Below are 15,251 nucleotides of genomic sequence, written 5' to 3' on the forward strand. Positions count from 1 at the left end.
CTTGATTGGCTGCCGCGTCGATCCGCGCGAGCCATTGGAGCTGGCGGTGCTGCGTTCAGGTGCTGTGGGAAATGTCCCCTCTTTTTGTTTTTACTGTTTATTTTACTGTAAATATATAACTACGTAATTGTTTTAGTGTATTTTCGACTGTCTTTTTATTTCAGTATAAATCTGTTTTTTACTGTAAAACTGTTTTATTTTAGTGTAAATCTGTGTTTTGATGAAAATCAGTCGTTTATTTCAGTACAAAACTGTCTTTTATTTGAGCGTAAATCTGTTTTAGTATAAAAAATATCTTTTACTGTAAACTTGTGTTTAAGTGAACATGTATTTTGTGTACATGGATCTCAAGTGTAATCCTGATTACACTGTAAATATTAATCTCATACTGTACATATTCTGGTGATTAATGTTAATACTGTTTAGTTTATTCTCTTTTCTATCAAGTTAATAGCTTTTATCTTTCTATATTCTACATTCACAGATGTGGAAAAGCATGTGTATTATATTTATTACCTTTACCTGTAGTCTGTGACACTGTAAATGATAATGTTTTATGTTTTTTTGTGTAAATCTGTGTTTGTAAGGTTAAATCTCTGACAATAATCATTGAGTAAAATCCATGTCAATATTGTTAAAGATGCACATTCTTAACACTTATCATCATTATGTTGAGAGAAAAAAAAGTCGGAAAATGTCAAATTTAAACACAATTCAAAGACGTCAGTTTATAAGAATTAAGTCTCTTCACTGTTTTTGCTGAAAGCCACATTAACATGACAACAACAAAGAGTGTCAGTAAACGCAGCACGCCTCTTAACCTGCTCTTTAGTTTCTAGCGCCCCCACGTGGTCTTCGCCTCATTGTGTGAGCTGTTGTTAACCACAGTTCAAATTAACCAGTTCCTCGGAAATTAGTTTCTGCCTCATTAGGACCAGGTTTTGGTCTCCATGAGGACTACTGGTCCTGATAAGGTCAGTGTTTATGACAGAAAAAAGGTCCTCAAGAGGTGACAGATACAAGAACACACACACACTCACTCTTCCACACCAAACCCTATAGATAAAATCAGTGATTTTAAGGTCTCACACACACACACACACACACACACAGGATCCACTGCTGCCTCCATCACTAAGTTCTAATGTCTGATTTTAATGAATTCGGCTTTTGAAATATTTAATTTCAACTTAACAGTGACACAAAGTGACCACACGAGGCAGCAGAGGACCAGCAGCTCCTGTGTCCCCGTGAGCATGTGACGTAGATAAAGACGCGATCATGTGACGTAGATAAAGACGCATGGTCATGTGATAAAGTGATCATGTGGTAGATAAAGACGCGTCATGTGACGAGATAAAGACGCCGTCATGATCATGTGAGACGCCGGTCGCGTGATAAAGACGCCGAAGACGCTGGCCATGTGACGATAAAGACGCCGTCATGTGACGTGACGAGTAAAGACGCCGTCATGGCATTTAGGATAAAGACGCCGTCATGTGACGTAGATAAAGACGCGTCATGTGACGTGATAAAGACGCCGGGCCGCGTAGATAAAGACGCGTCAGACGTGACGTAGAGACGTAGGATGAAGACATCAGCATGTGACGAGATAAAGACGGGTCATGCATAAAGACGTCATACGAGATAAAGACGCCGCATTGACGTAGATAAAGACGCCGATCATGACGTAGATAAAGTATCGTAGATCGCAGGACGATAAAGACGTGACGGTGCATGTGACGAGATAAAGACGGTCATGTGACGATAAAGACGCCATCATGTGACGAGATAAAGACGCCTAAAGACGCCGAGCATGACGAGATAAAGACGTGACGATAAAGACGCCATCACCGAGACGATAAAGACGCGTCATGTGACGTAGATAAAGACGCGGTCATGTGACGTAGATAAAGACGAGGTCATGTGACGCAGACATCAGAGACTTAAACTGACGCAGGTTAAGTCTTTTGTGGATCAAATGTGGGTGTTCACTCTCCCACACCAAAGTCCACAGAGAAAACCAGTGATGTGAAAAAAACCCAGCTGTCATTTTTATAACCTTTTAACAACAACCTGAGAGGAAAATGAAGGAGGAAGTGAGTGGTAAAAGGTCAGAGGTCACAAAGGAAACAAAGCCGTGAAGTGATCGTCTGTTCTCACAGGAGTGTGTGTGTGTGTGTGTTACAGGTGGCTTTGTCTTTGTCTCTGCTTGTCTGTCCTGACCTTTGACCTTTAACCAGGTCTTTACTCATAAACTGTCATTGTAAGGCAGAACCTGGGGAGCAGACATGTCCTCACACTCTCTCACTCACACACTCTTCTTTGCTTTGCTAACTTTTATTATTTCCTATCCCCTCAACTTCACCCTTAAACTAACCTTAACTCTAAAGTCGAGCCTTAACCCTTAAAAAGCTCTTTAAAGACGTGAGGACCAGAGAAGCAACATCAGCTTGTTCCATAGAAAGGACATCAGAGGTTGTTTTGTGGCTTGAGGCAATAGTTTGATTGTGTCTTGTGAATAGATTTGAACGGTTAAATGAGCAGCAGGTTTGTTTCTGTCTCTGATCAACAAGGAGAACATGAACGGCCTGAAGGCAGACGCTCAAACACCACATGGAAGCTGAAAGCAGCATTTAGCATTCAAACAAATTAAAGCTGGATTCAAAACAAGTAAAAACAAAAAGCCAAAAATGTAACAAATAAATATGTCATTATTTAAACGACAGAAAAATCACAAGAGATTTTACCCAAATTACTTTTATTTAGATTGTGTTAATGATGAATACATATACCCTCTGTAACTGACATCCTATGATGTCATCGTATGACATCTTGCCCCGCCCCTCCAGCGAAAGCTGCTGGTGTTAGAACAGATAAGGAAGCACACAGACTGTGAAATTCATCAGTCACACCTGCAGGTGGCGCACCGTTGACAGGAATGACGTCATGAAAAGCTTTAACTCCGCCCCTCAGTGAAACTTTAAAGGCATAATTCAACGTTTTTACGAGGGAAAAGTAAATGTGAAAAAAAAGGTTCTTATAAGAGCAGGTGACGTCGTCGGCTTATTTCAGTCAGTCATGTGTGCACAATGAGAAGGTCAGAGGTCAAAGGTCACACACAGACCCAGCACCTCTGACCTTCTTTAACCTCATCCACCAGATGATGGTCCTCTCCTGCCGGGTCTCCACGAGCAAGAAGCTCCTCCCTCTCCAGTCAGAGGGTTGTAGTCTGAGACACACACACACACACACAGACACACACACATAGAATAAATGTGCTGATTATCAAACACACACAGATCTAATATCCAGGGTCAAAGGTCAGAAACAGGATGATACCTGTGCTGCGGAGCGGCCTCTTCTCTGTCTTTGGTTTCACGGATGATGATGATGTTGATGATGATGATGATGATGAAGTCACATCTTCACTCTTCTGTAAACAAACACATAAACTCACTCACTCTCAGTCTCTGAGGACAGGAGGGTTGCTGGTTTGAATCCTCACCAGTTTAATCATTGACTTTAATCATCTCTATCATCTGGTTGCTTTCCGGACTCTCTTAAAGAGTCCAGAGTGACCCCCCCTCCTTAAAAAAGCCACCCTTGACCCGTCTGAAGTAAATAACTACAGACCTGTCTCTCTTCTTCCTTTTCTCTCCAAATTTCTCTTTAATCAACTCTCCTGCTACCTTCACTGGAACAACCTTCTTGATCCTCTTCAGTCTGGTTTTAAAGCAGGTCACTGAGTCAGGGCTGCCTCTCTCTCCTCTGTGCTCATCCTCTTGGACCTTTCTGCAGCGTTTGACACAGTTCACCACCAGATCCTGACTTCCTCCCTTCAAGAACTAGGTGTCTCAGGCTCTGCACTTACCCTACTCTCGTCCTATCTTCAAAACCGAACATACAGAGTAACCTGGAGAGGATCCGTGTTGGAACCCTGTCCTCTAGCTACTGGGGTCCCTCAGGGTTCTGTCTTGGGCCCTCTCCTCCAACTCAACCAACTCTCTTGGTTCCGTTATTCTCTCTCATGGTTTTTCCTATCACAGCTACGCCGATGACACCCAACTCATTCTCTCTTTTCCCAGCTCCGACACACAGGTAGCAGAACGGATCTCCGCTTGTCTGACCGACATCTCTCAGTGGACGTCTGACCATCACCTGAAACTCAATCTGGACAAGACTGAGTTTCTCTTTCTCCCACCACAGATCTGACCATCACCCTCCACAACTCTGTGGTAACTCCTTCTCATACTGAAGGAACCTGGGTGTGACACTTGACGACCATCTCTCCCTCACTGCCAACATTGCTGCAACAGCTCCATGTTGCACAACATCAGAAGGATTCGGCCTCTTCTAACCCAGAAGGCGGCACAGGTTCTGGTCCAGGCTCTTGTCACCTCACGCTTGGATTACTGCACCTCCCTCCTGGCTGGTCTTCCTGCATGTGCCATGTCCTGCATGCGCTCCCTTCACTGGCTTCCTGTAGCTGCTCGCATCCGCTTCAAGACTCTAGTGCTTGCGTTCCATGCTACAAACGGATCCGGTCCAGCCTACATCCAGGACATGATCAAAACCTACACCCCAGCCCGCTCACTCCGCTCTGCATCGGCAAACCGGCTCGCTGCCCCCTCACTGAGAGGATCGGAGAACTCCAGACTGTTCACTGTCCTCGCTCCCAAATGGTGGAACGATCTCCACATCGACATCCGGACAGCTGAAAGCCTCCACATCTTCCGACGCCGACTAAAAACACATTTCTTCTGACTCTACCTCGACTAAGACGACGACGACAATATACATGGCACTTATGACGAGCACTTCATAGTTTGGTTTATTTGAAGCTCTTACTTACTTCGAGCTCTTATTTGTACACAAATGTTTAAATGCACTTATTGTAAGTGGCTTTGGATAAAAGTGTCTGTTAAATGACATGTAATGTAACTTGACTCTGAGTGAAGGTTTGTTTCTGAGAGAAAATCCTCTGCTGAATCAATTGTGGATCATCCACAGTGGCGCCCCCGAGAGGTGTTCTGATACTCTGGATCACACCAGGCTCATCCTTAACGTTCTTCTTCTAATAATGATAATAACAATAATAATAATAATAATTCCCTCAGGCTGTTCATGGGTGTAATGCTGCCCTCTACAGTTCAAAGTGCCTTATTACAGTTCTTCTTCCACTAGAAACAGTTATTCATTTTCACGTTTGAACAATAACGATGAATAGCATCACATGATCTGCACGTCTCATATTGTCATTCAGAAACTCACCTGAGAAAGTTTGGCTGCTCCTTTGTTACTTTTTCCGAGCTGAAGATTCTCCCACACCTCAATCCTCTGCTGCCGCTTCTCTTCTTCCTGCTGTTGATGAGAGTTCAGAGTTCAGCTCTGACACACACACACACACAGTCACAGACACACACACAGTCACAGACACACACATACACACACTCACAGACACACACACACACAGTCACAGACACACACACACACACACAGTCACAGACACACACAGTCACAGACACACACATACACACACAGTCACAGTCACAGACACACACACACACACAGACACACACACATACACAGTCACAGACACACACACACACACACATACACACACACAGACACACACAGTCACAGACACACACAGTCACAGACACACACAGTCACAGTCACAGACACACACACACAGTCACAGACACACACACACAGTCACAGACACACACACACAGTCACAGACACACACACACACACAGACACAGTCACAGACACACACACACACACACACAGTCACAGACAGACACACACACACACACAGTCACAGACACACACACACACAGTCACAGACACACACACACACAGTCACAGACACACACACATACACACATTCAGACACACACACATACAGTCACAGACACACACACAGTCACAGACACACAGTCACACACACACAGTCACAGACACACACACACACACACACAGTCACAGACAGTCACAGACACACACAGTCACAGACACACACAGTCACACACACACAGTCACAGACACACACAGTCACAGACACAGTCACACACACACACAGTCACACACAGTCACTTCTGTACCTGTCTCTGTTTCTCTTTAAAAATGGCCGCCTTGGCGTCCAGCTCCTCCTGCATCTTTCTGCGAGCAGCTTCCATGGCCTCATGTCGTCTTTCCACAACAGCAGCATCTACACACACACACACACACACACACACACACACACACACACACACACACACACACACACACACACACACACACGGTCACTGTGGAATAAATCTGTCACAACAACATCGTCATTTATAGAGACACGAGAAAAAGACTCATGTCACAAAATCTCTGCGTCACATGATCTCACTGTCAACAAAATTAGTTTCATTAAACTGTGATTAGGTTTGTATTATTACTCACCCTGCGGGGTCAGCGCGGTGGGGCTGCGGTGACCCTGGCTGGATCTCTTCTTGCTCAGGTACTGGACGAGCAGGTAAAGCAGCACAGAGCCGAGCAGCAGGAACCAGCCGTACTGAGACAGAAGCTCACCTGCTGCGAGATCGTCATACAACAAACACGTCAACACAAGATCGTCATACAACAAACACGTCAACACGACGTCATACAACAACAACAACCGTATACAACAAATCATCAACAACAATAACAATCAACACCGTCATACAACAACCGCCAACGAACATCAACAAACACGACAGAGATCGTCATACAACACACCACGCAACAACAACAACGCTCGCTATCGCCAAAGAGATTGTTATACAACACCACGCCAACACACGCCAACACAAGATCGCCATACAAAACACGCAACACAAGATCATACAACAAACACATCAACACGACGTCATACAACAACAACGCACATCGCCATACAACAACCCGCAACACGACGCCATACAACAAACACGCAACACAAGATCGCATACAAAACCGCAACGCGATCGCATACAACAAACACGCCAACACGACAACACAACGCGCATACAACAACCACGTCAACACGAGATCGTCATACAACAAACACGTCAACACAAGATCGCTACAACAAATCAACACGCAACAACGCCAACACGTACAACAACCACGCCAACACGATCGCCATACAATAAACACGCCAACACGACGCCATACAACAACAACGCTAACACGCTATACAACAACCCGCCAACACGATCATCATACAAAACACGCCAACACAAGATCGCCATACAACAAACACGCCAACAACGACGCCATACAACAAACACGCAACACGATCACACACGCCAACACGAGATCGCATACAACAAACACGCCAACGCGAGATTCATACAACAAACCGCCAACACGATCGCCATACAACAAACACGCCAACAGATCACATACATCGCCAACACAAGATCGTCACACAACAACCACGCTAACACGATCGCCATACAACACGCCAACACGCATCATACAACAACCACGCAACGCAGATCGCTACAACAAACACGCTAACGCGAGAATACAACAAACCCCAACCGCATACAACAAACACGCTAACACGACGCCATACAACAAACACGCCAACACGAGATCATATAACAAACCAACAACAAGATCGTCATACAACAAACGCGTCAACACAAGAACGACGTAACAACGTTAGTGACAGGATTTCACGGGACGATCTGTGATTTTAACACACAGGGTTAGACGACAACCATAGCACCGTGTTTGTGTGGGCAGGAGAAGTTTGTCATTATTTACATGGACCTCAGTTTGAGTGTGAGTGACGTCATCACTGTAGGACATTATACAATCTGAAACCGTCCAAAAATGTACAAAGCTTAGACTACAATTGTTTAAAAACCGTAAAATGTATCAAAACTTTGACTTAAGTTTCAAGTCTTGTGATCCGTTTAAAGTTTCAACTACGTGACGTGTGACGCTCCAAAGGGGGCTGGGTTCTGATCGTTTCTCACTCATGTGTACGTGGAAATTCTTCGCAGTTTTGTGTCGCCATGGTTACTCGAAACGCTTAGAAAAGTCATATCACACTAATCCCGACCGAAGCGCACGTTCAGATCGTAAAACGGGAAAAAGCGTTTGCGGGTTTTTTCTCAAAACTGCGGGACGACGAGTTTGGCGGCGGAAGAGCAAAAAAAAAACGTAGAAGAAGAAGCTGTCGCCGTTTAACCGTGCTAACTAGCCTACTGAAGCTAACAGTAACGAACCAGACTAGTTAAGAAATAACCACGGCGGTTAAACACACTGACAGTTAGTGTGCGAGTGAGTGAGTGTCGTGGTGTAGAAGTTTACCCATCATGCTCAGCGAGCTCAGGTCCTGGTTCTTAGGCGGGTTTGTTTCCACCTGATAAGTGTCGTCATCAGTGATCTCTACTCCGTCATCTCCGTCCATTACGTCACACAACGGCAGCGAACAGCCCTGGCTGACCTGGTTAACGCGGTAAACGAGCTGGTTTCTTTGGTTAGTTGTGAGTGATCCGCGCAGACGTGTCCGCCATCTTTGACAGACGAACACAAACAGGTGACGTGTTGTCTTTGAACTCGTCCACTTTCTTCTTCTTCTGTAGCGTGTTAAGCGGCGGCTCGCACACTGACGCCCCCTGCAGGAGCAGTGGAACACGACCCCTCTTCCTCTTTTGTTCACATTAGGAGACAAATAGTGAAAACATTTGATTGGAAGTTTGTTTAACGCTGTTCACATGTTTATGTTTCATTCATAAATGAAAAATAATCTTAAAATCATTCTGATTTTCATTATTTTGATTGAAAACACTGTATATATATACACATATATATAAATAATATGTCTCTGCAGAGACAGAACAATAACTAGTTGCATCATTTTGTTTATGTATAGGCCTCAAGACTCATCTGTAGTAATCTGGTTTAAACCACACCCCCCATATAAAGAAAAAGATCATGTATCAATAATATTCAAAATCTGTTTAATGACATTTTACAAAAAAAAAAATGGGTTAACAAAATCAACTCAAAACGACGACAGAAAACACGTGAAATGTTTCCAGGGCCAATCAGGAGCCGTTGACATGAGGCTCTTCGTCCATGTCTTCATCTTCATCTTCATCTCCCTCATTCATGTTCTCACTAGCTCCTCCTCCCATGTGAGTCTCCATCTGTTCACCCTGCTCCTGCTGCTGCTCCTCCTGCTGCTGCTGCTCTTCCTCCTCCTCCTCCTGCTCTTCCTCCTCCTCCTCCATCCCAGCACCTGACATCACAAACATATATTCATAATTAATATCAGTCAAACTGTAGAAATGTACACAAGAAAAAAAACACCGCATGAATCCTCAGATTAAACTGAGAATTAAATCAGAATCCTCAGATTAAACTGAGATTAAAGTCAGAATCCTCAGAATACAATTAGATTAAAGTCAGAATCCTCAGATTAAAGTTAAAGTCAGAATCCTCAGATTAAATTCAGACTCCTGAGATAAACTAAGATTTACGTCAGAATCCTCAGATTAAACTGAGATTAAAGTCAGAATCCTCAGAATACAATGAGATCAAAGTCAGAATCCTCAGATTAAAGTTTAAGTCAGAATCCTCAGATTAAAGTCAGACTCCTGAGGTAAACTGAGATTTACGTCAGAATCCTCAGATTAAACTGAGATTAAAGTCAGAATCCTCAGATTAAATTGAGAATAAAGTCAGAATCCTGAGATTACGCTTTAATTTAACGTAGTTTTTGAATTTTCTGGCCATCACAAACACTCTTGGAGTTCCAGTAACGACAAGTACACGCGTCTGTGACGACATGACGACCACAGAATTAATTCTCTCTAAAATTCACCTGAAACCAAAGATTAAAAACAGACCTGGTCTGAGGTCTCGGCCTGGGATCTGACCGGCCTGCAGCATCCCCCTCAGCCTCTCCACCTCGGCCAGAGACGACGCGTTGGCGATGGCCATCTGTGACACAAACATGGGACACTTTATTTATCTGGAAAAAACATCACGTGACCAAAGTTCCCTTCACACACAAACACAAGTCACATGATCAAACGACATTTTTACATTTCATTTCACAGACACGGTGGTTTATTTTAGGCCACAAGGGGGCGCTGCGTCTTTGCGGTCAGATTTTTAATGACTTCACTGAAGATTCTGGTTTCATTTCTCCAACAACAAAACAACGTTGTGGTTCGTGGTGAACGACGTAACGGGAGCACGCGGGGCTTTGGTTCAGTCAACGCGGGATCTTTTCTTTTCTGTGCTGCGTATCCACTCTGACCTCTGACCTCTGTCATTCACCAGTGACCTTTGACACGTGGACGAGCTCGCGACGCAGACGCTTCTACACAAAAAACAGGTTTTCTCCTGCTTCACGTGAACCACATGCAGGAAGTGGACTACAGCGTGGGGCATTGTGGGTAAACTACCAAAACGACAGTGTTGTCGCCATGTGAACGAGCACATGGACGTAAACTCTGGTGCTGAGATAATATTCGTGTTTCAGAGGGAAAATGAAATTAAAGTGGATCTTTGTTGTACAAATGTTGAATAATTGAGATTTGAAATGTTCTAATGTTAACGGTTTTAAAGTCGACCTTGACGGCTTCCACGTCGGCTTGAGACGGCCCCGCCTTCTTCTTCTCAAGCTGTGCTGCTGCTCCGGGCGTGAACCTGAGAGGAAAAACACGTACGTTAGAAACGTGTGAAGCGAGCGCGGCTTCTCTGACCAAGCTGACCAAGTGTAGTGTCTTTTCTCAAGTGAGTCCAGAGACAGCAGTCCTGAGCAGCTCCTGGCCTCAGGGCACGACTTCAGGCTCAAGATTCAAATCAGACATTTGTGGAGTGTTTGTAAGTTCACTCCTTCACACTCTGACCTTCAACACATCCATTAAAAAAAAACCCAGCTGTTTAGTGAAGACAGAGTGACGGGGTAAAAAGACGACCTCGCTAAACGCACGCGAAACCAACGGAAACCGTTACAAACGTACGCGTCACAGCGCCACTCACAGTCCTGGCATGGTACTACAGCACTTCACTGCACCATGCACTTCATACACCATTTGAGTGGGTGTGGCCTAAAGCTACAATCTGTAAATCCGACAGAGCCTAACCATAACCCCAGCCCCTTTTGTCAAAGCTCCGCCCCCAAAACGGACAGCGCTGTAGTGTACTATTTAAGCTGCACGTTCATGTGTTAGCATGCTGGCGTGTCTGTACTTTTCTTTGTCATTTATTTTTAGAAACTTTAGAAACTTTACAATTAGAAATGGAATGAAAACAAGATGTTTGAGAACATAATTTCCAGGTTTGACAAAAACATTTTCTGGACCAAACTGAAGAAGATGAATGGATTATGAGTTTTTAAGTGAATGTGCTGAAGCAAAGAGACTAAGATGTTTTTGATAGTGTGTTTGTTCATTTACAGCCTTTGTCTCATCGTTTCCTCTCCATCAGCCAGGATCCAGACATTCTGAGGAGCTGCTGTCTGACGTGGACTTTTATCTTACGTCTTTGTTCGCTTGGCAATATCCTTTGCAAGTTGAGCACCTCGTTTGCCTTTGAACATTTTCTCCGCCTCCTGGCGCTCCTATGACGATATCACACAATCAAAGTGAATGACAAAAAGCCTGGTTAATAACAGAGCCTGAGCGTCAGGGGCCTGCAGGGAAAAACACACAATTCACCAACACGCTTTCTGAACGCGGAGCTGCAACAGAAACTGTGGCACCTTCGACTTGAACCTGGAACTCGTACCTTTAGCTTCACCTTCTGAAAGTCCAGCACACGGATCTGTGGGATTTTGTTGATGACGTAGAGCCTGTAATGCTTCTTGTTGGTCACTGGATTCCTCAACAAGCTGAAAGTTCAGTTACAATTACAAACACGTACAGTGACGACAACAACAGTACAACACAGCACGTGAGACGTTTTAAAGTCGCGATGATTCAAACCTGAGGAGCGTCAGCGTCTTCACTGAGGCCAGAGGATCCAGGTCCCCCTGCACATGTGGAGGCACAATACACTGGCATTAACAAATATTCAGCTTCTTAAAGGTGAATTATTTTGCTCCACCTTTCCTGGTGCGACTCCACTGTTCACCCTATGTCAGCTGAGATTGGCACAGCGCCCCCCTGTGGCTCTCATGTGGAGGATAAAGCGGGAGATGGATGATGAAACTCACCAGCTCCTGAATGTTGTTGCTCGTAAGAACCAGTTCTGTCAAAGTCGGCAGCGAATGCTCCAGATTCTCACCGATGCGACTGAATGGAATAGAAGACGTTCAGAAGTGAGTTATTCTGTATCTGCCCTTTTTTATTTGTTACACATGAGGATTTGAAACGGGAGGGTTTTAATGAAGTGGCTGTAACTCCTGAATTTATGTTGGGCCTTTTAAATAAAAGTCTAGAATAAAACAGACCAAGATTTTTAAGACTTTTGCACCCGACACCGTCCAGATGAAAACGTAAATTTCTTTCGTTAGCGCATCGTCTCCGTGTTCTCCTGTGACCCAACTCACACTCACGGTAGGATCACATCGTGGTCTAAACCAATAAGAGACAGAGCGGGGGCGGGTCTTTGCCTCTGATTGGCTGTGGTTCCGTTCACTGCTCTAAGTTGTGTGTGTATTTAAAAATGACTTGTGTGTTGTTTGGAGACTGTGACGTTACTGTGCTGCTGGGATCAGTCACGCCTGGACCACTCCTCCGTCTACAGAACACACCATGTGCCGTGACAGTGTGTGGAAAACGTGGCCCCTCCTCTCCCAGCTGCAGGCGGTAATACTTTGAAATGTTCAATTTCACCTCAGTGAAGCTTTTTAAACACTTTCTTTTTACATATAGTCGTGCTTCAAATAACGACAAGCATTTAAGTTCCTCCTCCTTATTCTTGTTTAAAGACCATTCACATTATATGAAAGTTACGGAGAACGATAAAACGGTGACCTGATGGCGTTGAAGGCGAAGCAATGAAACATTTGGGAGCGCCAAAATTTTGTGCTGCTAAAAAAACCAAAAGTTAGTGTGGAATCCTGATAACAAACTGCACGTTCGCCTGAAACTGATAAATCTGCTCTCAGAATCTTAAATGTTTAAAATAGCGATACACAGCCTGGTTTTTTTTTTTTTTAAAGCAGGATTAAGAAATAATCTGAACTCACCAAATCTTGTTGTTGTTCACCAGCAGTGTTTTCAGTCTTTTGAGCAGAGGGAAACCGTCCAGTTTTCGGACTTCATTGTCAGAAAGGTCAATTGTGTCAAACTGGTCCAGAGTCGCTCCAAGATTTTCAAGCACTGGTATTTTATAACCTGTGACATGAAGAGGATACAACAAACAAACAAACAAACAAACAAACAAAAACAAGCTTCTCAGTCAGTGATCTTCATGTGTGATAATATACAGACGTGTTAACTGTTGTTTATTCATCAGCTGTTAATACATAACGTTCAAATACATTCCCGTAAATATGAAGTTAATTGATTGAAGTTTGAACGCAGGATGTAACCTGTGCTGTAGCCGCAGGATGCTAGCGTTAGCCTAGCGTTAGCAACCAGCGGCGGGAAGGCGGCAGAATTTACCTCGTAAATCGAGCTCTCTGTCTCGGACGGGGTTCGTGTACTGAGCGGCCTGTTCGATCAACTCCGCGGATAACTTCACCATGACGACGACGGCCACGAGAACACGAGAACACGAGAACAAGTACCGAAACGAAACAGAGACGCTACCAAGATCACACGCTGACGATTCCGCTACTAAACACCGGAACCGCTTCCTTTTTCTCGGGTCTTCGCGGCTGCGTGAGGCTGCGTGAGGCTGCGTAACGCCACCTACCGCACCGGAGGATGCAAAACACGTCTTTTTCGAGGTTTTATGGCGGTTGACACAATTTGGTGCATTACTGCCACCACCTGGTATGGAGTGTGCATCGAAACACGGAATATACACGTGTGTGTATGTGTTTATGTGTAAAATGTGTAAAAACGCACTCTTCACTTTCAAACGTTGTGCTGCACTCCTGCACATTGATGATGCAATTTGTGTCGGAGGTTCAGGTGTGATGTCACCTGTTCCTTTTATCTGCAGTGACACGAGTCATATTCACCTCACACTCATGCATTCACAATAATAACTAAGAACAGACGCAGATGAGCTACGGAGCGGATAACGACGAGAAATGGCGGTGACAGAAAACCAGTGCTTGGACGCTCCAGAGATGCAGGCGCGTCTGTTCATCGGAAACACAATCTTCTACGTCCTCCAGAGGACGGGTGTTCTCCAGCGTCTGTCCAGGCAGGAGAACATCCTCCACATCAGGCGTCTGATGAATCACACAACCAAAGGTCTCAGTTTCGTTAAAGGTCACCTGCCGGACCTGAGCGAGTCCCGGCAGCTGTCCAACGACGTGGTCCAGGAGCTGCAGAGGGACTATGGAGACAAGGTGAAGGACATGCTGCTGGACACAGACCCAGTCGTGGAGGCCGCTGTTGTCCTCTGCCTCTACAGAAACATCAAGGTCCTGTTTGAGGAGAAAGAGCAGACGTACATGAGCAGCTGCTTCAGGTGTTTGGCCTTCTCGACCATCCCCTACCTCGTCCTGCTGTCAATAGGCCTGTTTTTTACCGCCAAGTATTTCTTATACGACTGATTAAACATCATCGAGGAATGACCTGGAGCGCGGTGTGGACATCGTCTCCGGTTTATAGAGATGAAACTACCAGAAGGTTTCTCTGATGGCTCTGGTTGCCAGGACAACACAAGCTTGCGCGTCTTTGATCTGAGCTCTCCGTTGATTTCCTGTGGGATGTTTTTTGTGCGATGAGTGGAAAAGCTGACGCCTGCACAACGATGCACGTCCAGACCCGAGGCGGGCGAGGATTCCGCTCACGTTCAGTAGATTAAAGGCAGAACGAGTTTCAGAGGCCATAAATGACTGAAGGAACGTCCAAGAGGACGTGGTCCACTGTGCAAGAGAGAGTGACCTGTAGCTTTCATGTTTTTTTATTTTTATTTATTGGAAGCAATTACAAAACAACAGAGCAGAGCAATGTAACAAAAGACCACCCCATTCAAGGAGATGGGGTGGTTCCCATTCTGTCCAATATTGAACAGCCAATAGTATCATATCAATACAACATACAACAAATACACGCGGGGGATTGTCAGTCGTCACAATCAGGCAGAGATGTAAAACATTCAATATGTTTTACAAGAGGTCTCCAGGTCCTCTCAGATGAACTTAAGGA

General features: G+C 44.7%; 3 protein-coding genes across 3 annotated transcripts in view; all 3 read right to left on the reverse strand.

Annotated features, from left to right (window-relative positions):
- Positions 1–66, reverse strand: part of chsy1 (chondroitin sulfate synthase 1) — an 18,860-nt gene extending 18,794 nt beyond the window's left edge. Inside the window, exon 1 of the mRNA XM_044017781.1 lies at positions 1–66. This exon is cut by the window's left edge and continues 797 nt beyond it. The gene's annotated coding sequence lies outside the window, so the exon portion shown is untranslated.
- A 2,678-nt stretch (positions 67–2,744) lies between these two features.
- selenos (selenoprotein S) lies at positions 2,745–8,578 on the reverse strand. Its single transcript, XM_044017777.1, has 6 exons — positions 8,329–8,578; positions 6,442–6,573; positions 6,111–6,217; positions 5,275–5,364; positions 3,343–3,436; positions 2,745–3,232 (listed from the first exon to the last, which is right to left on the reverse strand). Exons 1-6 carry the CDS (start codon positions 8,426–8,428, stop codon positions 3,153–3,155), a joined length of 603 nt encoding a protein of 200 aa, XP_043873712.1. The 5' UTR covers positions 8,429–8,578; the 3' UTR covers positions 2,745–3,152.
- A 386-nt stretch (positions 8,579–8,964) lies between these two features.
- Positions 8,965–13,786, reverse strand: snrpa1 (small nuclear ribonucleoprotein polypeptide A'). Its single transcript, XM_044017779.1, has 9 exons — positions 13,587–13,786; positions 13,169–13,316; positions 12,191–12,269; positions 11,961–12,007; positions 11,764–11,866; positions 11,517–11,596; positions 10,605–10,680; positions 9,873–9,966; positions 8,965–9,262 (listed from the first exon to the last, which is right to left on the reverse strand). Exons 1-9 carry the CDS (start codon positions 13,666–13,668, stop codon positions 9,069–9,071), a joined length of 903 nt encoding a protein of 300 aa, XP_043873714.1. The 5' UTR covers positions 13,669–13,786; the 3' UTR covers positions 8,965–9,068.
- Between the last annotated feature and the right edge of the window lie 1,465 nt (positions 13,787–15,251).

Source organism: Solea senegalensis, unplaced genomic scaffold, assembly GCF_019176455.1.
Source record: "Solea senegalensis isolate Sse05_10M unplaced genomic scaffold, IFAPA_SoseM_1 scf7180000015816, whole genome shotgun sequence".
Lineage (NCBI taxonomy): Eukaryota > Metazoa > Chordata > Actinopteri > Pleuronectiformes > Soleidae > Solea > Solea senegalensis.

Coding starts and splice junctions, on each gene's coding strand:
- selenos (XM_044017777.1), bottom strand. CDS start 8,428: ATGGACGGAGATGACGGAGTAGAGATCACTGATGACGACACTTATCAG. Junction 5,365..6,110: donor TTAAAGAGAAACAGAGACAG/GTACAGAAGTGA, acceptor TCTCATCAACAG/CAGGAAGAAGAGAAGCGGCA. Junction 3,233..3,342: donor GAGGCCGCTCCGCAGCACAG/GTATCATCCTGT, acceptor TGTGTGTCTCAG/ACTACAACCCTCTGACTGGA.
- snrpa1 (XM_044017779.1), bottom strand. CDS start 13,668: ATGGTGAAGTTATCCGCGGAGTTGATCGAACAGGCCGCTCAGTACACG. Junction 12,270..13,168: donor GTGAACAACAACAAGATTTG/GTGAGTTCAGAT, acceptor TATTCCATTCAG/TCGCATCGGTGAGAATCTGG. Junction 11,597..11,763: donor TTCAGAAGGTGAAGCTAAAG/GTACGAGTTCCA, acceptor ATATCGTCATAG/GAGCGCCAGGAGGCGGAGAA.